Raw genomic sequence first — 24,746 nt, forward strand, 5'->3', positions numbered from 1 at the left:
CATACTGATCATAAAAAATTTCTTTGTTTTTAATACGATTTTATTAAATAATAAGCCCCAAAAAGAACTAAACTTAAAAGCAGAAAACTTATTAAAGAAAATTTTCTGTCCCGACGTGCATGCTATCCTACAAAAAGGTAACAAATAATTAATTAAGCCTGTTTATAAGTTTAAGCACAAAAATAAACCAATCCCATTTAAACTAAACAACATGTTTTACTTTTCGAAATCAAACCAAATGTTTTGGGGGAAAAAAAAAAAATTAAACCAAACACTTTCTAGAAACCAAAAATTATTTTAGGAAATTGCCTGTTAGGAAATTCTTTTTTACCTGCAAAAAGAAGAAAACGAGCTTTTCCTTTCCAATATTAATCCTAAAAAGGGAAGTTAATTCGCTTAAAAAAGGGAAGTTATTAACCCAAAAAAAATAAAAAAATAAAAGAGACGTCTCTTGGTTTAGGCGGTGAGAAGTTACAACAAAAGAATAGGAAACTATTATGGAAAAAGAAGGTTGGTTCAGAATAGGAAACTAATTAATATGGAAAAGATAACTAATATAGGAACAATCAACATGGAAACTAATTAGGACTTTTACACTAAATTAAATACTACCACATTAATGCTCAATATTCAACATCTAAACATACCTTAAAAACGACTAAGTATAAGCTACTCACTCCGTCCACTTTTAATTGTTAACTAATTTTAAACAAAAAATTTAATTTTTATTTGTTATTTTTTGCATTTCAAGAAAAAAAAAATTTATTTTTTATATATTATATTTATTATTTTTTAAGAGTCGTAAAAAATTAATAATGTAAAAGTGACAGGAGGGAGTAATAAAAGCAAAGTCAAACCGAACTCTAATTTGAATTGAAAAAAAGAAGAAGATAAAAGCGCTATAAATTAAACCCCTCGGAAAAGGGAAAAAATGAAACGAAACGTCTCTTGGTTTAAGGCGGCGAGAAATTATAGACAGAAAAGGAAACTAATATGGCAAACAGTATATTTACAATAGGAAACTACCAATATTATATGGCTTTAGGAATCCTTTTCATTCTCTCCCTATAAATATCAAACCTTTAATTTAAGAATTCCAAATTGTTCAAAAGCTTTTAAAGGCACAATCTACACTTGAAAAAACACGAAAAAATAAGAAGAAGAAATTAAAACGAGGAGATGGGCACAGGAAAGAAGAAGATACAGATCGAGAAAATAACAAAGGAAACGTCGAGGATGGTTACATTCTCTAAAAGACGCAAAGGACTTTTCAAAAAAGCTGGAGAACTTGAATCCATGACCGGATCTCGTGTTGCGGCGGTGGTTTTTTCGCCCACCGGAAGGCCGTACACTTGCGGCAATGTTACTTCTGCAATTGAGAGGCACTTTTCAAGTTTTTCAGAGCCATCATCGTCTGGGCTGAATTCTCGTGATTCTAATTCTGATGAGGTTTCTGGCAGTTCTTCGGGGTCGAGATCATCCTCGCCCCCGAGGAATAGCCTCCGCGATTGGTTGGAGGATATAGATGTTGAACAATGTCAGAACTTGAATCAACTATTGATGTTGAAGGAGCAGTTGGAAGGAACAAGAGAGAAGCTTGTTTCAGAGGATTCTGAGTGTTTTCAGGCTTTGTTTATGAAAGGTCGGCTCAATAAAACAAGAGATCTAAAGTTAAATTTTAATAAGAGCAATAGTGTTTAAGCTTATTATTTAAACTTATTAGAGTTTTATTCTCTCTTTGAGATGTTAATTATATTCTTACAAACAGTTTGATGTTTGTATTGCTTTTTCAGTATAATTAATTAATATAATTTATCTTAAGACATTATTAATCTTAGTATGATCTTATTAATTCTACGTTAATAACATGTTACATGAATTGATAATGTTATTCTATGTTAATGTCATTCTGATGAGCAATATATGAATTTGAAAAATAATTAAATTGTGGTGTATATCAATAAAAGTGTATTTTTCTATTTGTACAGTTTCTCTTTAACACTTTTATAAGTTCCAAAAATATCAATATGAAGCTAATTAGCATGAAACTTTATAGAGATCAATAGTTAACGAGAAAACTGATTCAAGTAAACGAGAGGAAAGGAGTGGGAAGTAACTGATAACAATCAGATTACATTTGAAATGAATGGATCCATATTGCCAAATTAGCAACAAATGACTGCAAATATTCACTTGTCAAGAATAATAAGTAATGGAGCCTCCATATTTGTTCAACAATGGTGTTTGGGGAAGAAGTCTCTTAAAAAAGCAAAAAAATAAATAAATTTTGCAGCCTCTTTGCTAGGGCTCACGCGCTTATATGAATGTATTCACGCGCTTGTTCCAACTCACACGAATAGTTGTCACATAATCTCAATCAACGATCATAGCCATAGGCATACAATATTTTATGTACATAATAAGAATATGGTATATAACTTCGCAAGGCACATTCTTTGCATTTCAAAGACAATCAACGACAAGTGAGGCTTGCTCAGTTGGTAAAGTATTTTCACTTACGATCGTTAGGTCTTGGATTCGAGTCACGTTGGAGGGGAAATGTGGAAACACTATACATCCTCCTAATTTGGGAGGAATTTTTTTTAAAAAAAAAACAATCAACCTCTTCAACATTAAGTATAAGTCAAGGAGCTTTTTGGCTTGACTTCGCCTGAAGAACATAACAACAAATTTGTGCCTAAACTAATCGAAGACAAAAAATATATATATATACAATAAAATATAGCATATAGTACAATCTCTAAAACTTATTTCACTTTGGAGAGAGTATCCGTTGATTTTCTCTCTAATTGTTAGCTCAAGGGTTTAGTTGTACGTTCTTGAATTTGATTGATTTATTTTAAATTAAGGGCCTAAATGTCACGTCCTTAGTCATTAACTAAGCGCACGTGCGACACTTGACAACTCGCTCACGTTCTTGCTATGCCAAGTCAGCCTTACCACACTCAAGATCGCTAAGGGAATGTTAGAACACAACAGAATTGCCAAAGGAAGATTTTGTATTAGAGAAAACTTGATTGTTTTGCTTGATGATTTTACAAATGAATGGCCCCTTTATATACTAGTCTCGTAGGGGCTAGTGTGTAAATATTAATTGTTACACAAGTCCTTAATACTTATAAGTAAGTCCCTTCTCTAGAATATTCTACATAGCTAGAATCTTCTAAGGATTTTTCTAGCAATTCTATAGGGTTTTAGGGTCTTCCTAGGGAAACCTCTATATTTCTCTAGAACTTTCCTACAAGTTCTAGCCTCTTTCCTATGTAAGCTTTCCATATGGCAAAAATACATGCCAAGTGGCACCTACGTGGCATGATAATGTGGCAGGTCATGACACTCTCCCCCACCCAATTTTGTGCCGCCCTCGGCATAAAGCATCGACAGGTACATGCGCACGTCGCCTTGGAGGCGCCGGATATCTTTGTCCATTAGCCATGATGCCTTATGGAGCGGTTCACCTTCCCATGTCACAAGGTACTAGTCACCTTACTTCTTGCCCCGTTTGTACTTTGGACGACTAGAAATGATGGCCTCAATCCTCCGCTCATCGGGTGCCTCTCCTTGCTCTTGGCCTGAATCTTCCCATGAGTCGACCAAGTCTAGCATCTTCTCAAGCATCGGGTCTATACTTGCACTCCCTATTTGGCTGCTCTCCATGGTCACAGCCTTGCTAGCAAACTTGACCCCTTTGCTCAGTGCATCGTCTAAGTCTGATAGCGTTGTTGACCAAAAAGTGTTAAGTATTTTTGTTAAACTAATTAAATAAATGATAATGGGTAAATACTAGTTAAATATAATAAATCCTAGATCCAAGATTGATGGATAGTAATAGTCTAAAAATCACATTTAAAGCTTTTAAATGCCAAAAGGAGATTTACTGATATTGTTATGAATGAATGAGGGGATAAGGACAAGCAATAAATATGATAAATGACAATAGCTGTAAATAGAAAGAATAATTCACCCAAATGTATAACGAGGTGGATGATTCTCTTTCTGACAGTGATATAAGGTAAACAAACGTGGGAATATCAAATACTTTATTGGATTTGATGTGGGAAAGCTTGGAATAAAACAACAAATCGAATCTTGTGTAAATATAATGTTTGTAGTTGCTTGAGAGTCAACTTTTCTAGAGAGAGCTTATCAAGATAGAAAATTACATGCCCCTTCTCTCTCTCTCTCTCTCTCTCTCTCTCTCTCTCTCTCTCTCTCTCTCTCTCTATTCCTACTTATATGGGACATATCCCTTACCTACTGAAAGTACAAATACAGAGAATATTCCTCTGAATATTCTTTAAAAATATCTTATGTTAAACTAGCCGTTTTGACCGATCTGAGTGCTCGACCTCGACAATAGCTGCTCGGCTCGCCAGTGTTGCTTCTTAAGCACGACCTCGGCCTAATTGATTCTTGATTGCCTTATTTTAGACGAGGTCCCCTTGATCTGATTTTGACCCATACAAACGTGCCATAACTTTGTAACTCGCCATCCTCTTCAACTATGTCCGCCTAACTTTTCTTGCTGTCACCATGCTTCATTCGCATGGAGCTAAGATAGGCTTTGGAATCCTCTATGTTCAGCTTAGATTCCAAGCGCATCCCCCCATTGCTGGTGGTCCCTCTAAGATAGGCTTTGGAATGCTCTGATTGGCCTCTTTTTCTCCATATTTGATCCCAAAAGTACTCCATAGCCTTCTCTTGTCATATATCACCTGCAAAGCATGAAAAGCACTAATCAGAGCATTTTGTTATCACTTTTATCATCAAAACTATACAAGAAGGTGGTTCTTTAGGGCCTAATTATTGTTAAATTCACCTATTATCAACACCCCACACTTAAACCTTTGCTCGTCCTCGAGCAAGTTAAACCACACTTCTAGGCCTAACCGTTGGATGCATTGCCCCAAGTTTATGCCACACCCACCATTATGAACGAATAACCTAAGCAGTGCAACAGTCACACTCAGATGCAGACTCTAACGCCATGACACACTCGTGCTTACTCTAGTTACTCTAACAGAGGTGAAAACTCACGTTTTCTTCCTGAGTCACATGCCCTCACATCACAAATCTGAGAGAAGTTCCACACACATAAAATTAAGCAACAAGGAACCATAGATAGACAAAATTCACTCACTCTCAACAAAGAACATTCACATGCCACACAGATACACCATAGGCTTGCCCCTAGTGTAATACTCTACTAATCGAGTTGTTCAGTGAAAGATCAAGAGGTCTTTATTTGGTTGTAATGTAGGCTAAGGGACGGGCAGGATATATTTGGATATAGTGACTAACCTCCCTAAGCACTTTTAATACAAACTTCCTTTTGTTTCAATTTCCATGTTCAGCCCAATCATTCTCCCACATTTTGTTTCATAGTTGCCCCCCACTTTTCTTTAGGTGCACTGGCCTTTTTCTCTTTTCTTTTCTTTTCTTTTTTTTTTTCTTTTTTTAACAGCCATTGTACCATTCAAGTATTTCTTTCCCGATTCCCCTTTTTCCACTCCCCTACTACCCCACACTTTGACTTTTGTATGTTCTTTAATAATTCAAGTGCTTCTAGGAGGTACAAGTTGAAGCAGTCAAACTACTCAAACACAGGGATGTAGGTTATTATAGGGTTATCAAAGAACAGGCTTCAGGCTCAAAGGGGTTAACTATGGCAATATGTACAGGTGGATTCACAATTATACAAGCTATACAAAGAAATGCCTCAATCATCTCTAAAACCAAACAACTTCTATTTCGCTTTGCAAACACACAGGGCAAGTTCTAGGTATCGCATGCAAGCACAGAATGCAAGTAATAGCTCACACACACTTGGCATGTAACTCATTCCGAATCAGTTTATCAGCACACTCATACGAGCGTTCAAGCAAGACAAGATGTGCAAAATTAAGGCATCAAAGTATGAGTCTTTAAACGAGCCTAGACGTCGCACCCTCAGTTCGTTTTTGTTATTCTCAGGTGTGTACATCTAGGGTTGCATTCTAGCCTTCACCCATCGTGGTCCTAAAACTACAAAAGAAAAATCTACCTAACCCGGTTCAAGAAAAGCCCTTGGAAAAGAACCGTGGTCAAAAGAAAAACCAAGGGAGAATTACTACACTACCTAAAAAATAAAATAAAATAAAGAAAAATCTACCTGGACTACTTCCCTCAAGAGTACTGTCCAAGTGGTCCGTCCTCAGGAAGAGTCCTCTACAAATTTTTTTTTTGTATATATCTGACTTTGACCCTCAAGAGACCTGTCGACAAGTGTCCGTCGTTGGGCCAAGTCAGTTACTTCTAATGTAAGTACAGTCAATTATACACAACAACATCAATCTAATATTACAACATACTCAATGTCTATATACACTACAATACACTACCAGAGCAAGTCTCCCACCCCACACTTAAAATTATGGCATGTCCCCATGTCATATCAAAAATAAAGAGCAAAAGGGTAAGAAGACTTCCCTGAGCATCAATTGGAGTCTGAGACGGTGCTGGGGTCAACATGACAAGCTCTCCCCAAAGCACAGAACCACGCCATAATCCGGCTCTCAGACCTGGCATGCCGCTGAGACATGGCATCCATACGCGTGTGTAGGCCATCCACCGAGGTGCGAAGATCTACGATCTCTTCCTCCATGGAACGCAACATAGGTTGGGTGGACTGGGATCTAGAGAAGCCTGCCCTATTATGGTGTTGCCGAGAGGGTCCGGCTCTGTCATAGGATCTCCTGGATGGTGTTGGGGTTTCATCCTCTTCATCGATCTGAATGGTGGCAGGTGCATCTCGGCCCACTCTGATGACTGACGCTTTGAATGGTGCTTTAGCGGGCAAGGCTCCATCAGTAGGATTGGTGGGAACATTTTTCAACAAGCACAACCTTGTCACCAATGAAGGGAAGTAGAATCCCTTTGACAGCAGCGGAGACCGCAGGATCATTTCATCACCAATTATTCTCGCCGCATCAAATGTGTGAATGACTTGGAGTTCAGGGTGATATTGTCCTGTATCCAGAGTGGTTGACCCCTTGCGCATAGTATTTCAGTCATATTCTCCCAAGTGACTCCTTGTGGTTCCTGGTAATAGTCGATGTCACCAGTGAAACTGGGTAGCCTCAACACCTGGCGAATCTTTTCAGCTGAGGCATCTACCACCCTGCCCCGCACAATCACCTCCCGCAATATGTGAGCTGGGCAGTTTGCATAGAACTCCCTCACTAGCATGACGTTCACTGTCTCAGGTTCATCAAATAAGAACTCCATCTCCCTCCGCCGGATTTCCTCAAACATCTCTTCCTTTTCCGCACGGAGGGCCGCCCTGTCAATAGGAATCTCAGGGGTGAAGCTCTTGGAGGCCTTGGCATGAAAGTCGTCCTCTGCCTTCTGTGATTCGAACCTAGAGGCATCATATGTAGGCTCTTGGGAAGTGCCTGCCGCATTCTTTTGCCTTTTACGAGCCATATCACCTGCAAACAATTCAGTAGAACCATCAAATGTATCCTAACTTGTGCCATTCGGATGGGTACTCAGACTTCGCCACCCGATGGCACCAAACAATATCCCCCTTTAATTTCTTTCTTCCAAGCTATGCCAATTGCCCACTAGCCGAGTGTCTAAGGTTAACACCCTCCAAAATGGCCCTCACAACAATAGTAACTCACAATTTTGGCAAACAACACCCCACACAATCGCCCTCAAGTGGTTCACGCCAAACACAACACCACCACAAACTAATGGAGGCACAAAGTGCTCCAAAATCTCATCACACACCCCCAGATTCGGCCACCGTGGCTCATCCACCAAACTTCACTACAAATTTTTTTTTTCTAGGCCTCCAAACATGCTCAAAATCCCCCACAATTGAAGCACCATGAACACCCACCCAATTAAGCATCACACAAGTCCACAAGAAGCAAATACAACAATACAAACAGAAAAGAAGCAAAAATTTAAAGCAAATTAACACTATTTCTACCTAGGGTTTAATTAATCAAGTTTAGGCTACATTACACTAATTAAGATGAAGAATGAGAGAAAGAAGAAGAAAATTAACTTACTTGAATGAAGGAGGGAAGGGGTGGGTAGTGGTGATGGAGCTTGAAGAAGATGACAATGGAGGTATTGAGGGGGGGGGAGGTATTTGAGAGAGAAAGCGAGAAGAAGAGAGAATTTGGGTTTGGGGGGAGGGTTTGTTTTTGTTGCTGCTGCTGATGGGAGGGGAATAAGGGTTTGGGGTGGGTGAGGGATTAGGTAAAAATAGAAAAAAAAAGGGGGGGGGGAAAGAAAATTGAAAAAAAAATAAAAATAAAAATCTCGTACCTGGGCCCGACGTGGTCTGCCGCGGTTCTACCGCGTTTACGGTGGAACCGCGGTAGACGAGGTTCAGAGAGGGATCCCCACCGCGGTTTGACCGCATTTACGGTAGAACCGCGGTGATAGAACTTCAGAGGGGTTAGCTGACCGCGGTTTCACCGCGGTTACAGTGGAGCCGCGGTCTGGGGAGTATTCTGAACCTTCATTTTTTTTTTATATATATATAATGTGTTACACTTACAACAATGACGTGGGTTGCCTCCCACGCAGCGCCTGATTTAACGTCGCGGCACGACGCAGGATTAGCATATTTAAGGCTCGCTCGACCTCTGTGGTTCAGTCAGGTGCAGCTCCGACACTTCCTTTGGCTCGCTCATGCCCACATATGGCTTCAATCTTTGACCATTCACTCTAAATGTACGAGAGTCATTCTCTGTGGCAATTTCAACAGCCCCTGAAGGGAAAACTTCAACAACTCGAAATGGTCCAGACCATCGTGACTTAAGTTTACCTGGGAACATACGTAGTCTTAGTTGTAGAGCAATACCATGTCCCCGGATTTGAAATTCCTCTCAACAATGTTCTGGTCGTCCAGCCTCTTCATTCTCTCCTTGTATAACTTTGTGCTCTCGAAAGCAAGATATCTGAACTCCTCGAGCTCATGCTATTCAGTGGTTCTTGTTGTGCCTGCAGCTTCCATATCCAAGTTCAGTTGTTTCAATGCCCACCACGCATTATGTTCAAGTTCCACTGGCAGATGGCAAGCCTTCCCAAACACCAACTTGTATGGTGACATACCAATTGGTGTCTTGAAAGCAGTTTTGTAAGCCCAGAGTGCATCATCTAGCTTCCTCGCCCAATCAGTTCTTGTTGTGTTTACAGTTTTGGTTAACACACTCTTGATTTCTTTGTTGGACACTTCAACTTGTCCACTAGTCTGCGGGTGGTAAGGAGTAGCCACCTTGTGGCGCACATCGTACTTAGCAAGCAACTTTTCAAAGGCTCTGTTGCAGAAGTGAGTGCCTCCATCACTGATAATTGCTCGTGGTGTCCCGAAGCGGGTGAATATGTTCTTCTTCAAAAATCCCACTACCACTTTTGCGTCATTGGTGGGCAACGCAGCAGCTTCCACCCATTTGGACACATAGTTTACAGCAACAAGGATGTATTTATTGCCATAGGAGCTGACGAAGGGACCCATGAAATCAATCCCCCAGACGTCAAACACTTCCACCTCTTGAATTGGGTTCATGGGCATCTCGTGGTGCCGGGAAATGTTCCCGGTGCGCTGACATTCATTGCAGCCCTTCACCCATAAGTGAGCATCTTCAAACTCTGTTGGCCAGAAGAATCCAGCCTCTAGCACCTTTGCCGCTGTCCTGACCCCTCCAAAGTGTCCACCATACGCTGATGCGTGACAAGCCTGCAAAATAGAAGATTTCTCTATCTCGGGGACGCATCTCCGGATCATATTATCAAGGCATATTCTAAACAGATAAGGCTCGTCCCAGTAATATTGGCGGCTTTCACGATAAAACCTTTTCCTTTGGACCGATGAAAGGTCGTGAGGAACTATACCATTGGCCAGGTAATTAGCAAAGTCTTCATACCATGGCGCTTCCTGAAGAGTGGTGGCGAGCAACTGCTCGTCTGGAAAAGTTTCCAGAATTTCCTCAACCTCAACTGCCTTTTCAGCTCCCTCAAGTCGTGATAGATGATCAGCGACTTGATTCTCAGTGCCCTTACGGTCACGAATTTCAAGATCGAATTCTTGCAGTAGCAACACCCAACGAATCAGGTGTGGCTTAGATTCTTTCTTTTCAATTAAGTACCTGAGAGCTGCATGGTCAGTATATACAATTACCTTGGACCCTATCAGGTAGGATCGGAATTTGTCAAACGCGAACACCACAGCTAACATCTCCTTCTCAGTCACAGTGTATTTCAACTGGGCGCCACTCAACGTTCTACTAGCATAATAGATTGGGTGCATCAGTTTGTCTTTCCGCTGGCCCAACACTGCCCCCACTGCGTAGTCACTGGCATCACACATTAGTTCGAACGGTTGCTCCCAGTTGGGGCAACAATGATGGGTGCTGTGACCAGTCTCTTTTTTAAATCCTCAAATGCTACCCTGCAATCATCAGAAAACAAGAACGGGTGATCTTTTTCTAACAACTTACATAGAGGGTTGGCAATTTTGGAGAAGTCTTTTATGAACCTCCGGTAAAAACCAGCATGCCCAAGGAAGCTTCTGATTGCTTTGACTGAGGTTGGGGGAGGCAGCTTTGCTATTACATCCACTTTCGCACGATCCACCTCAATTCCCTTGCTTGACACCCGGTGCCCCAAGACTATGCCTTCTTGTACCATGAAGTGGCACTTCTCCCAGTTCAGAACCAAGTTAGTCTCGATGCACCGTTTCAGCACTCGCGTCAGATTTATCAGGCACTCATCAAATGAATTCCCCACCACTGAGNTCTCTCCTCACTTTTTACTTCACAATTCACTTCACAACTCGAGCCAATGCTCTAGAGGTTCAATTATCACTTATACTTTCGCAATTCGCTATACGACTGGAGCCAACGCTCCTCAATATCCATAAGTCACTATTCTTTCCACATCATTGCACAACAAATAGAAATAATCACCAAGGCATGAATAATACAAGGAAGTCATGGAAATCACAATATAGGACCCACGATCATGCTAGACACCAATATATAGATACTCGTCACCATGCCTATACATCGTACTCGACAATTAGCAAGTAGCAAATAAGACTCTACTCCTGTTCCCTCAAGCCAAAGTTAGATCAAACACTTACCTCGAATGCTCCAAACTCAAATCAATCCTCTAGTATAACTTTACCCCTCGAATTCACCACCAAACCGCTCGAATCTAATCACAATTACTGAATGATTACAACTGCTACTGAATCAATTTGAATGCATGAAAATCGAATTCCCAATGTTAGTCCAAAAATTCCCAAACTGACCCCGGCTACGAGGTCAAAACCCGAGGTTCAACCAAACCGTTTACTCATTCCCCATGAACTCAATATGAAAGTTATTTGGAATCGGACCCGAATTGAGGTCCAAAACCCAATTTTAGAAACCTAGGTTCTACAATAAATTCCAAGGTTCCCCTTAAAATCTTTGTTTTGAAGTTGAAATTATGTTTAAGGACGTTAATGAGTAAAGAAAATCATGTAGAAAACACTTACCAATCATTTTGAAGAAGTGGAATCGTTTGGAAAATCGCCTCTTATGTTTTGGGTTTTGAAAAAGTGAAAAATGACTGAAAATCCCGACTTTATATATTGTGCTAAAGACTGGCGCGGACCGCACAAAAATGCACCGCGGCCGCGCCGAGGAAGGGAAGAAAAATGACTCTCTGAACCTACCCAGCGCGGACCGCACTGATTTGGTGCGCGGCCGCGCTGGTTGACCTAGAATTCACTGGCCCTCTGAACTTAGCCACGCGGACCGCGCAGAAATGCACCGCGGCCGCGCGGCTTCCAGCGCGGACCGCGCGGAAATGACCGCGGCCGCGCTGGGGGCCTGCAACACCTGGACCTGCAACCATCTGATATTTCTAGCCTAGAACCTCCCGGGACCTACTCAAAACTCACCCGAGCCCTTGGGGCTCCAAACCGAACATGCATATAAACTAAAAAACATCCTACGGACTCATCCGTGCGATCAAATCGCCCAAACAACATCATAATCATCAAATTAGGCCTCAAGACCTAGGATTTCCTTCCAATTTTCATAAAACATCAAGTTTAGAGTTTTTAGTCCAAAACACGTCAAACGACGTCCAAATTCAACCAAACTTTACAGAAAGTACTTAAGTCATATATAAGACTTATACCGGGCGTCGGAACCAAAATACGAGCCCGATACCACAGTCTTTTAATCAAATTTCATTTCCAATTTCCTTATTTATTTCCAGAAAACAATTTCACACAAAAATTCATTTCTCGAGCTTGGGACCTCAGAATTTGATTCCGGGCATACGCCTAAGTCCCATATTTTCCTACGGACCCTCCGGGACCGTCAAATCACGGGTCCGGATCCGTTTGCCCAAAACGTTGACCGAAGTCAAACTTAATCAATTAAATACCAAGATTTAACAATTTTTCTCACAGATTTCATATTTAAACTTTTCCGGCTACGCGCCCGGACTGCGGACACAACTCGAGGCAACCCCAAATGAGGTTTCCAGGGCCTCAGAAGTACAGAGGGAGTAGGAATACAGGTGATGACCCTTTGGGTCGTCACATTCAGCCTCCTCTGGTGTTCCCTGGAAGGTTTGTGACCCTCTTCCAGTAGAATCTTGTGCATGCAGTAGGCGGGGCTGATCCCTTGATGTCTGCCATGGTCCACCCAATGGCAGTTTTGCACTCCTTTAGTACCTGTAAGAGTTGTTAAGCCTGCATATCTAACAAGCTAGATGAGATAATAACAGGTAATGTGGAGTCAGGCCCCAGAAATTCATACCTGAGGTGGGCGGGCAAAGGCTTTAACTCCAGCTTTGGTGGTTCTTCGATAGATGGCTTGGCTGGAGGAGTTCCCCTCTTTTCTAAGTGCAAGGACTCAAATTCTAGATTTCTACCCCAGAACCCTCTACCTTCTAATGCCAACACCCATTCTGCTAGATCCTCCCCATTCACTTCATCTAAGTTCATCAAACATGCGGAAAGGGGGTCCTCAATAGTCAACACCTCATCATCAGACTCTACTATTACATCCACGGCATCAATAAGAGAGCAATTGGCGAACTCGCTTGGTCGCCTCATAGACTTCTGCACATTGAATGTTATTTCTTCATCATTGAGCCTCATCTTGAGCTCCCCAGTCTCACAATCAATCAGAGCTCTTCCCGTGGCCAAGAATGGTCTTCCTAAGATTATAGGAATCTCTTTGTCCACTTTGCAATCCAAGATCACAAAATCTGCAGGGAACACGAATTTCCCTACCTGAATCAGCACATCATCAAGGATACCAAATGGACGCTTCACAGTCCTGTCGGCCAACTGCAACAACATGGAGGTGGGTCTAGCTCTCCCAATTCCCAACCTCTTATAAATAGCCAGAGGCATAAGATTAATGCTGGCCCCTAAATCACAGAGCGCCTTAGCAAAGGCGAAATTTCCAATAGTGCACGGAATTGTAAAGCTCCCTGGGTCAGACAGCTTTTCTGCAATTGGTCTAGTCACCACTGCACTACAGGTCTGAGTAAGTGTAACCGTGGCCAAGTCTTGAAAATCAAATTTCCGTGACATCAAGTCCTTCATCATCTTTGCATACCCAGGCATCTCTTTTAAAGCTTCAATCAATGGTATGTTTACCTGGATTTGTTTGAGCATTTCAAAGAACTTTTTATACTGCTCCTCCTTTTGATGCTTGGCCAGCCTCTGTGGAAAGGGTGCATAAGGTCTCTTCTTCCTAATCACTTGGGACTGCTCTTTCTCAGCTACTATCTCAACTACTGGCTCCTGCACTGGCTCATCTACTTTCTCAGTCTCTTGCTGAATGCTCTTTTCTTCCTGAGCAGGCTGAACTGTCACCTCTGTCAGTATCGTTGACTCATCCAGCTCAATGGGCACTGGTATGAGTGTCTCAGCCTGAATATTTTCTCGAGCCCTCTCTTGTTCTACATCCAGATCCCTGCCATTACGGAGACTCACCGCCATCAGCTGCTTTGGGCCCTGATCTTTTGGATTTATTTGTGTGTCTGCAGGTAATGTCCCTTGAGGACGATTGTTCAGAGACATTGAAATATGGCTAATTTGCACTTCAATATTTTTGATTGTTGCATCGTGTGCATCGACTCTCTCATTGATTTTGGCATTGGACCCAATAACCTGCTGCATCATTGCTTCCAATCTAGTAAACCCATCTTCTTGTCTTCCACCATGCTGCTGCTGAGGTGGATGATACCCTTACTGCTGCTGAGGTGGGTGATACCCTTGCTGTTAATTGTGATTGTTGTACCCCTGTGTCCTGGGATAAGGTGCCATATTGTTGGGGGGTCTCATACCTCCCATGTTTCCTGTGTTAAACTGTGGCTGCGCCGGCCTGTATTGCTACTGATTTTGCTGGCCCCAGTTCTGATTGCCCTGTCTCTGGCCTCCATAGTTGGACACATAGTTCATGTCCTCAGGGTGTTGATGCTGATGATCATGTTCTGCGTTCCAAGGATTACCAATTGGCTGGCTAATGCAAGATGTGCACAAGCCCCCGTTGGTAGTGTCTACAATATGTACTTGCTGTTTCTGCCATGATTCCTCCACCTTTTTGGTGAGTATGCTCATCTGTGTCAGGAGGGTCGCCATATTTTCAGCCATGGTATTTGAGGGATCAAGAGGCACTGAGTGCACCACTGGAGTGATAGGTGCATTCCTGGTCGTCCACCCCGAATTCTATGCTATCTTGTCAAGCAGATTCTGACCTTCTCTCCAGGTTTTGCTCAAGAATGCCCCAGCAGCTGAGGCATCTACAATATTTTTCATGCTGTCTCACAGTCCCATGTAAAACCGTTGTCCCAACATCTGTTCTGGAACACCGTGGTGGGGACACATAACCAACATTCCTTTAAACCTGCCCCATGTCTCATGCAGTGTCTCCATTGGTTTCTGTTTGAAGCTCACGATCTCGTCAATTTGTTGAGCAATTTTGTTGGGCGGGTGGAACTTGTTGTGAAATTGCTTGACTAACTCATCCCAAGTTTCTATAGAGTTTATGGGGAGTGAGTTTAGCCAAACCTGAGCAGCTCCTGTCACCGAGAATGGAAACAATAACAGCCTGATTGCTTCCGGAGTCACGTTGGGCTGCCTTTGAGTTTTGCAGATAGACAGGAAGTTCTTCAAGTGCTGCTGAGGATCTTCTATTTGTGTCCCAGAAAAGAGTCCCTTGTTTTACAACAAGTGCAGCATGTTATTTGTGATCTGGAACGATTCAGCTTGTATTGCGGGCACAACAATGGCAGTGGCCAGATTGTCAGCTGTGGGTTGTGCCCAGTCATATAGTGCACCCTCAGGCACAGGAGGTGCCACTTCTCTGGCATTTAAGCCAACTTGCTCTTTCCTAACGTTTCCGTTGGGGTCGTTTACGTCTCCCATGTCAATTTCGAATTTGTGTGTTTGTTGGGATTGTTGAAGTCTTTTGTTGGCACGGTTCAATTTCCGGAATGTTTTCTCGGGGTCTGAGAGTCCTTCAAGTAGTTCTCCAGTCCTCGTAGAATTTCTAGGCATACACTTGTGCGACCAGATCAACAACCGCCAAAATTTCAATGGAAAATTGGGTAGAGAGAAAACTGACCACACTAAGAATTTTTGTATTTCTATCAATGGTAATTGATAATTACGTTAATTCCCCGGCAACGGCGCCAAAATTTGATCACGCCCAACTATGCCTTATAAAAAGGACAATGCGGACGTTGCAAATATAACCTGAGTATTGTGCCCAGAGTCGAATCCACAGAGAATTAATCTATCAATCACTATCTTTAGACCTACTAAACTCTTTAGAATCAATTTCCCAAATGTTGAGAATCACAGTTGATGGTGTTTTTAATAACTAAGATTAACAGTAACTAATAGCTGCAAATTAAAGATGCTAAGCTGTAAACAATAATGAGAAAGCGCTAAGGTACTGATTTCCCCTATTGATGGAATTCCTTCTGTTTATGTTTCATACAAATTCACCAACACATTCTATCAATCATGAACGCTCTTCTTACCGTAAATCTCTCCCGAGTAATCACAGTAATTTACTTAATGCACTCTCCCGAGATACACTAGCTAGCTTTGTTTATCACAGTTCACTTAAGATTGCACCCAAGGCTTTGTTATTCCTAATCTCGCCTTTAAACCCGCAGTTATAGATCCCTCTTATACTTTGGGAGTGGTGTTGTTCAACATTCACCTAAATATGCACTCTCTCCCGAGTTATGCACACTAAATAGGCACAGCTAATTGAGGATCCTGTCAATTAACTACAACAAACACGTAGTTGAACAAATAGAAATTAAACTGGCAAACTGTATTCACATAAACAAGAAGTTCATCCCTCAATAGGTTCCATCAAAACCCTAGACAAAAGATTTAGCTACTCATAACTATGGGTAAATAAACTAGAATAATGTTCATCATGAAAATTGCAAGAAAAATTAAAGAAGAAGACGATATGATGTTTTGGGTGATCTCTCACAATTGTTTTCCTTCAAAAAAATCTCTGAATCAATCCTCCTCCTTTGGGCGAAGTCTAGTGTTTAAAATAGGGTTTTGGGCTAAAAATCCCGTGTTTTGCACTTAAGTCCCTGAACTTTTCCGCCTCTGCCGCGGTTCTGCCGCGGTCGCGGTCAAACCGCGGCCACACACCTTCTCTGAATCTCAACTTGTCTGCGACAGTCTTCTACCGCGGTTCTGCCGCGGTCGCGGTGGAACCGCAGCAGTCCTTCTTCAGGCCTGGCTTGAGCTGCTTCGCGTGGTTCACTTGGAAGAATTTTTATGATTGGCCTCTTTTTCTCTATATTTGATCCCAAAAGTACTCCATAGCCTTCTCTTGTCATATATCACCTGCAAAGCATGAAAAGCACTAATCAAAGCATTTTGTTATCACTTTTATCATCAAAACTATACAAGAAGGTGATTCTTTAGGGCCTAATTATAGTTAAATTCACCTATTATCACTGATCCAATCCATCAACGGTCCATAATTAATCCCCATTTTCCTTTTATTTTTACACTTATTCTGGATCTCATCTCAACTGTTGGATCAGAATGATCCAACGACTATCATTTTTTCCCATAATTAACTCATTATTCATTTTTATCCGCAAAAATCCAGAGTCGTTGATCAAATAATCCAACGGCTCATATTTCATCATCAACTTAAACCAACAAACACCCTACTAACCCTAATCATTCTCCACATGACCCGCCGCCTATCTTTCCCCTTGCTCTCCCCTTTCTCTCAAACTCACAAACCTATCAATTCCGAAAACCTTGCACGAATTCATGCAAGGTCAGTCGAATCAAACCAAATAATCCCTTTTGTCACTTCATACCGCGAATCTCACTGGCTTCCTTCCATTTTCATCACTCAAATTCAAATCACAAACCCCAGAAACCCTAGACCTAACAGTGCAACCTAGAATTTCAGTACTCCTTTCTCCTTTCTTTCAAATAAGAGCTCTGACTCCGAATGCTCAAATCTAGCCAAAGACAATTACATACGATAAATATAACTATAGGAAACTAATCTAAATAATGAAATTATGACTTTAACAAAGAATTAAAAAATTGTCCCAAAAAGTCAACCTGGGCCCGCCTCTCGCAACCCGACAAATAATTCAAAAATCAAACAGCCATTCGAAATCGAGTCCAACCATACAAGAATTATCCAAATCCGACCTCATTTAGCCTTTCAAAACCCAAAAAGTTTGGTCTAAAAACTTTACAACATTTTCCCCCAATTTCTCCACCCAAATCTTTAATTAAATAAAGAAATTAATGATAGATTAATGGAAATTAATTAAAAATGAGTCAAGAATCCTTACCCAAATGTTTTCCTTGCAAAACTCCCTAAAAATTGCCACAAACCGAGCTTTCTAGATCCCAAAATGGATAATAAATCAAACCCTCGAACTTAGGCCTTTTCTGCCCAGCGATTTCGCATCTATGGGCTCTCGTCGCACCTGCGACGCTGCACCTATGGAAAATCCATCGTAGGTGCAGTTCCCAATTAAGATCAGAGAATTCTGCTTCTGCGGACCAAATCACGCACCTGTGCTTTCGCTCCTGCGAAAGAGCCTCCGCTTCTGCGCTTACTCACATGCATGATCGACTCCTCTTCTGCGAAATATTGAACGAACCTGTGGTCGCAGCTGGGCGGGTCCAATTTCACTTCTACGGCTCGAGGGCCGCTTCTGCGGTGCCGCACCTATGGCCCAAAGTGCACAGGTGCGATTGCACCTGACAGAAAAATGCTTCAGCAATCACACAAGTCCAATATTGTTCCGAATTCAATCCGGATCACACCCGTGGGCCCCGGGACCCCATCCGAATATGCCAACAAGTCCTAAAATATCACACAAACTTAGTCGAGCCTTCAGATCACATCAAACAATGCTAATTTCATGGCTCAATTTCTCCTATAGGCCGTGATGACGCCTAACGTCACCGCTAGGCAAGCTAACGGTGAACTAACCATGTAATTGTTCTTTTTAATAATTTTCAAGTAGTTGAATTTCATTTATTGAGAAAATAAGGAGTAGAAAATTTAATAAAATAAAGCGATAGCTAATGAGTGGGCAAACGCAGTAAAATAAATGCTCCAAAACCATAAAGTCTACTAGCATGTATTCCAAGACCTGGTGTCACAAGTGTATGAGCAACTAGTAGAATATACTAAATACTAAGCTACTGTCTGAAATAGAGAAGATAGAAAATAAAATGCAAAAGAGAGACTCCGGGTGCTGCAGAATGGACTCGGAAAGCAGCTCACCACTAAGCCTCAGGGTATCGGGGGTACGTGTCGGAATGACTGCCAGATGCACCTGCCTCATATCATGCACGATTAGTACAGAAGTGTAGCGTGAGTACCTAAACAACATGTACCCAGTAAGCATCCAGTCTAACCTCGAAGAAGTATTGACGAGGGGTCGACATCGACACTTACTATGGGCTAACAAGAAAATATAGGAATGCTAAATAAGCATAGAATATGTGAACACTAATATTAACACAGTAGCAACAATGATTAAATGATTCTTTAACAAATAGTAAATTCTGAAATTCCTCCACTAAAACATACTAATTCCAAATAAATCTCTGACAAATAAATAAATTATAACCTCTTAATTTATGAAAATAATATCAAGTGTATTCGGGCTCCAAGCATTAACACGCACGATTTAAGTTGAGGTCGTACGGTTCGATCCAGAATACTGTGTACACTGCCGAGGGTCAAGCGGCACGAATATGTATCTATTATACTGCCGAGGCGCTCGGCCCGCTCCACAAGAAGAGAGAATACTTTATGAACATCCGATTTAAAATCTATTATAAGGTTAATACACGAAGAAGCACAATATTTATTAACGGTCAAGTAACCCGCCAAATCTCAAGTAAGTGAAATTCGGTCTTTACAAATACTTTATCAACTTTCAATATAATTTAGGCACTTTAATTAACAAGTAGGGTGCAAACATTATAAGTATTTCATGATTTGGGTCCTAAAGTACGTGGACTTAAGCATAATTACTAGCTACGCACGGACTCTCATCACATCGTGCGTAAGTAGCCCCCACAATTTGAAGCAAATAGTAATTTAAATTACCTATGGGGTAAGTTCCCTCTTAAAAGTTTAGGCAAGAGACTTACCTCATCTCAAATCTCACTTTTCCGCCACAAATTCACTCTAAGGACCCAACTTGGTGCCTAAAAAATCTGAAGCTAGCCAAATATTAATTAATCAATATGCGCTCAAAAATTAATAATTCAAGTATTAGAGTAATTACCCAACCCAAATTGGAAGATTCCTAAAATTCACCCCCAGGCCCATGTGCCCAGATTCCGGAAATTTTTAGAAGATAATTGTTACCCACATGTATCTAACTCATCTCATATAAAAATTACTTTTCTCAAAGTGCTACGTGAAAATGCCTCTTCAAAGAGCTACAATCGCCCAAGAGATGAAATAAATGAGCTAAATTTGTCTAAGTCCCGACATTAAAAGCCTTCACTGCCTCCAGCGATTCCGCTTCTGCAGACCTTGGGTCGCACCCGCGACGCCGCATCTGCGAGAAAAGGTCCGCTTATGCAGAACACACACAGCCCAGCACTAGGCGCACCTGCAAAAGGGCACCGCACCTACGAGTCCGCTTCTGCGGCTCGCCTCTCGCACCTGCGACCTTACCCATACTGGCCTCCTCCGCTCCTGCGATCCCCTCATCGCAGAAGCGAGTCCGCTTCTGCGGACACGCTGACCCCCTCCCATTTCCGCTTCTGCAAACGAGACGTCACACCTACGGTGCCGCTCCTACGGCCCTTCCCACCGCAGATGCAAACGCACCTGATGCCAGCCACCATCAACTCTTCTCTAAAGAGCAATCAAGCTCCGTCGACCCTCTGAATCCCATACGGGGGCCCCAAGGCCTCGACCAAACATACCAATAAGTTAGTAAACGTAAAACGGACTCGCTCTCACCCTCAGAATGCGGAAAACAACATCAAAACTAATCACAACCCAAAACCAAATAGAATCAACTTATGAACTTCAAGTTCTTCCAATTTACTCCGAACGTGCCGAATCATACTTAAACTACTCAGAATGACACCAAATTTTGCGTGCAAGTCTTAAATTACCATAAGGAAGTATTCCCAGGCTCGGAATCCCAAACGGGCCTTGATAACACCAAAACCTACTCCAAACCAAAATTTAAAGAACTTGAAAAACCTTCAATGTGCCAACCTTCAATATTAAGCGCCGAAACGCTCCCGGGTCATCCAAAATCCGATCCTAACATATGCCCAAGTCAAAAATCATCATACGAACCTATTGGAACCGTCAAATCCCGGTTCTGAGGTCTTTTACTACAAATGTTAACCCAAGTCAAATTTAACCCTTTTAAGCCATTATTAAGGAACTAAGTGTTCTGATTTCAACCCGAACCCTTCCAAACCCGAACTAACCATCCCCGCAAGACATAAAACAATAAAAGCACATACGAGGAGTCTTATTTAAGAGAATGGGGTTCTAGAAAGCAAAATAATCGGTCTGATCGTTACATTCTCCACCTCTTAAACAAACGTTCGTCCTTGAACGGGTCTAGAATCGTACCTGGAGTGCCAAATAAGTGTGGAAATCTGCTCCACATGTCCTCCTCGGTCTCTCAAGTTGCCTCCTCGACTAGTTGAACCCTCCACTAAACCTTTATCGCGAAAATCTTCTTGGACCTCAACTGGCGAACCTGCCTACCAACTATGGCAACTGGCTCCTCCTCATAACCCCGGCTCTTATCTAGCTAAATTAATTTGTAGTCTAACACATGCGACCTGTCCGCATGATACTTCAGAAGCATAGACACGTGGAAACCAGATGAACCCCCATATACTAGGAGCCAAGAAATATCGTAAGTAACTTCCCCAGCTCGCCTCAACACCTCAAATGTGCCTATAAGCCTTGGGCTCAACTTGCCCTTCTGCCCGAACCTCATGATTCCCTTCATCGGAGAGACCTTCGAGAGGACCTTCTCTCCCACCATAAATGATAAATCACGCGCCTTCTGATCCGCGTAACTCTTTTGTCTAGATTGTGCTGTGCGAAGTCGCTCCTGAATCAACTTTACCTTTTCCAAGGCATCCTTCACTAAATCAGTACCATATAACTTAGCCTCACCGGGCTCAAACCATCCGATGGCGAACGACATCGTCGACCATATAAATCCTCAAATGGATCCATCTCGATGCTGGACTCATAATTGTTGTTGTAAGCAAACTCGGCCAAAGGCAAGAATCGATCCCACTGCCCTCCGAAGTCAATCACACATGCTCTGAGCATATCCTCCAAGATCTGAATTGTCCACTCCAACTGCCCGTCGGTCTGCGGATGAAAAGTTGTGCTGAGCTCTACCCGGGTCCCCAACTTACTCTGTACTGCCCTCTCCAGAAATGTGAAGTAAACTGAGGGCCTCTACCTGAAATGATGGAAATAGGTACACCATGCAACCGAACAATCTCCTGAATGTAAATCTGGGCCAACCTCTTTGAAGAATACGTAGTCACAACCGGAATGAAGTGCCCGACTAGGTCAACCTGTCAACAATGACCCAAACTGCATCAAACTTTTGCAAGGTCCGCGGCAACCAACTACGAAGTCCAGTAACGCGCTCCCACTTTCACTCAGGTATAGTCATCTGCTGGAGTAGGCCACCTGGCCTCTGGTGCTCATACTTAACCTGCTGGCAATTTGAACACCTCGCCACATACTCGACTATGTCCTTGTTCATCTGCCGCCACAAATAATGCTGCCTCAGGCTGCGATACATCTTCGTAGCACTTGGATGAATAGACCGAGAACTTTGTGCCTCCTCTAGAATCTTTTCCCTCAGCCCATCAACATTAGGAACACATAGACGGCCTTGGAGTCGTAGAACACCATCTTCACCGATAGTAACCTCCTTGGAACTACCGTTTAGTACCATCTCTCTGATAACTAACAAGTGCGAATTATCAAACTGGGAAGCCTTGATCTGCTCGAATAGTAAAGACTGAGCAATGACACATGCAAGAACTCGGCTGTGCTCTGAAATATCCAACCTCACAAGTTTGTTAGCCAAGAACTGAATGTCCAAAGCTAATGGCTTCTCCTCTACTGAAATGAATGCCAAAGTACCCATACTCTCTGCCTTTCTATTCAAGGCATCCACAACCACATTCGCCTTGCTCGGATGACAAAGAATGGTAATATCATAATCTTTTAGTAACTCAATCCACCTGCGCTGCCTCAAATTAAGATCCCTCTACTTGAACAAATGCTGCAAGCTACGATGATTGATGTAAACCTCACAGGACACCCTATAAAGATAATGCCTCCAGGTCTAAAGAGCATGAACTATCGCGAACAACTCCAAATCGTGCACGGGGTAATTCTTCGCGTGGGGCTTCAGCTGACATGAAGCATATGCAATAACTCGCCCCTCCTACATCAATACACAACCCAAACCAACGCGTAAAGCGTCGCAATACACAGTATACATCCCTGAACCGGAAGGCAACACTAACACCCGTATTGAAGTCAATGCAGTCTTGAGCTTCTGAAAGCTCGCCTCGCAATCATCGGACCATCGGAACGAAGCACCCTTCTGAGTCAATCTAGTCAAAGGTGCTGCAATAGATGAGAAGCCCTCCATAAATAACTGATAATAACCTGCTAATCCCAAGAAGCTCCTGATCTCGGTCGCTGTGGTAGGATGAGGCAAACTCTGAACCGCCTCGATCTTCTTGGGATCTACCTTAATACCCCTGCCTGATACAACATGCCCCAAGAATGCCAAAAAATCAAACCAAAACTCACACTTGGAGAACTTAGCATATAGCTTCTGTTCCCGCAAGGTCTGAAGCACCACTCTCAAATGCTGCTCGTGCTCCTCCTAGCTACGCAATTAGACAAACTTTCATCAATGAAGACAATGAGAAATGAATAAATATATGGCCTGAACACCCGGTTCGTCAAATCCATAAATGCCGCCAGGGCGTTGGTCGAACCAAAGGACATCACTAGAAACTCATAGTGGCCATATCTAGTCCGGAAAACCATCTTCGAAACATCCAAATCACGAATCTTCAACTGATTGTACCCCGATCTAAAGTCGATCTTGGAGAACACCCTAGCACCCTACAACTGGTCAAACAAATCATCAATATGTGGCAACGGGTACTTGTTCTTAATGGTAACTTTGTTCAACTAGCGGTAATTAATGCACATCCACATAGTCCCATCTTTCTTCTTCACGAATAATATCGGTTCACCCCAAGGCAACACACTCGATCTGACGAAACCTTTTGCTAGCAACTCCTCAAGTTGTTCTTTCAACTCCTTCAACTCTTTTGGAGCCATGCGGTACGGTGGAATAGAGATCGGCTGGGTACTTGGGGCCAAATCAATACAGAAATTGATCTCACGATCTGGTGGCATGCTGTGAATATCAGAAGGAAACACATCGGAGAACTCCCGGACCACGGGCACTGAATCAATCGTCGGAGTCTCTATGGTAGTATCCCGAACATAAGCTAGATAAGCTAAATAACCTTTCTCGACCATGTGTCGATCCTTCAGAAAAGAGATAACCTGACTAGATGCACTGACAGAGAACCATTCCACTCCAATCTAGGCAACTCTAGCGTCACCAAGGTAACAATATTGGTATGGCAATCAAGGATGGCGTGATATGGAGACAACCAGTCCATGCCCAGGAAGATCTCAAAGTCAGTCATATCGTACAACAGAAGATTCGCCCTAGCCTCATAACCACAGAAAGTCATAATACAGGATCGGTAGATCCGATCCTCAATAATAGAATCGCCCACTGGTGTGGACATGTAAATAGGAGTACCCAAGGACTTACAAGGAACACCCAGGAAATGAGCAAACAGAGATGAAATATATGAATATGTAGACCCTGGATCAAATAGTACCGAAGCATTCCTACCGCAGACAGAAATAATACTTGTGATCACGGCATCTGAGGCTACTTCATCTGATCTAGTTGGAAAAGCATAGAACCTGGCTGGAGTGCCACCTGATTGGCCTTCACCTCTTGGATGGCCCCTACCCACCTGCCCTCCGCCTCTGGGCAGCCGGACGGCTGGTGTGGCAGTTGGTGCTGTAATCATA

The 24,746-nt window shown here is 42.5% G+C and overlaps 1 protein-coding gene across 1 annotated transcript; it reads left to right on the plus strand.

Annotated features, from left to right (window-relative positions):
* The first annotated feature begins 948 nt into the window (after positions 1-948).
* LOC109243958 (MADS-box transcription factor 23-like) lies at positions 949-1,843 on the plus strand. Its single transcript, XM_019410976.1, has one exon. It carries the CDS (start codon positions 1,180-1,182, stop codon positions 1,699-1,701), a length of 522 nt encoding a protein of 173 aa, XP_019266521.1. The 5' UTR covers positions 949-1,179; the 3' UTR covers positions 1,702-1,843.
* Positions 1,844-24,746: the final 22,903 nt, after the last annotated feature.

Source organism: Nicotiana attenuata, unplaced genomic scaffold, assembly GCF_001879085.1.
Source record: "Nicotiana attenuata strain UT unplaced genomic scaffold, NIATTr2, whole genome shotgun sequence".
Classification (NCBI taxonomy): Eukaryota; Viridiplantae; Streptophyta; class Magnoliopsida; order Solanales; family Solanaceae; genus Nicotiana; species Nicotiana attenuata.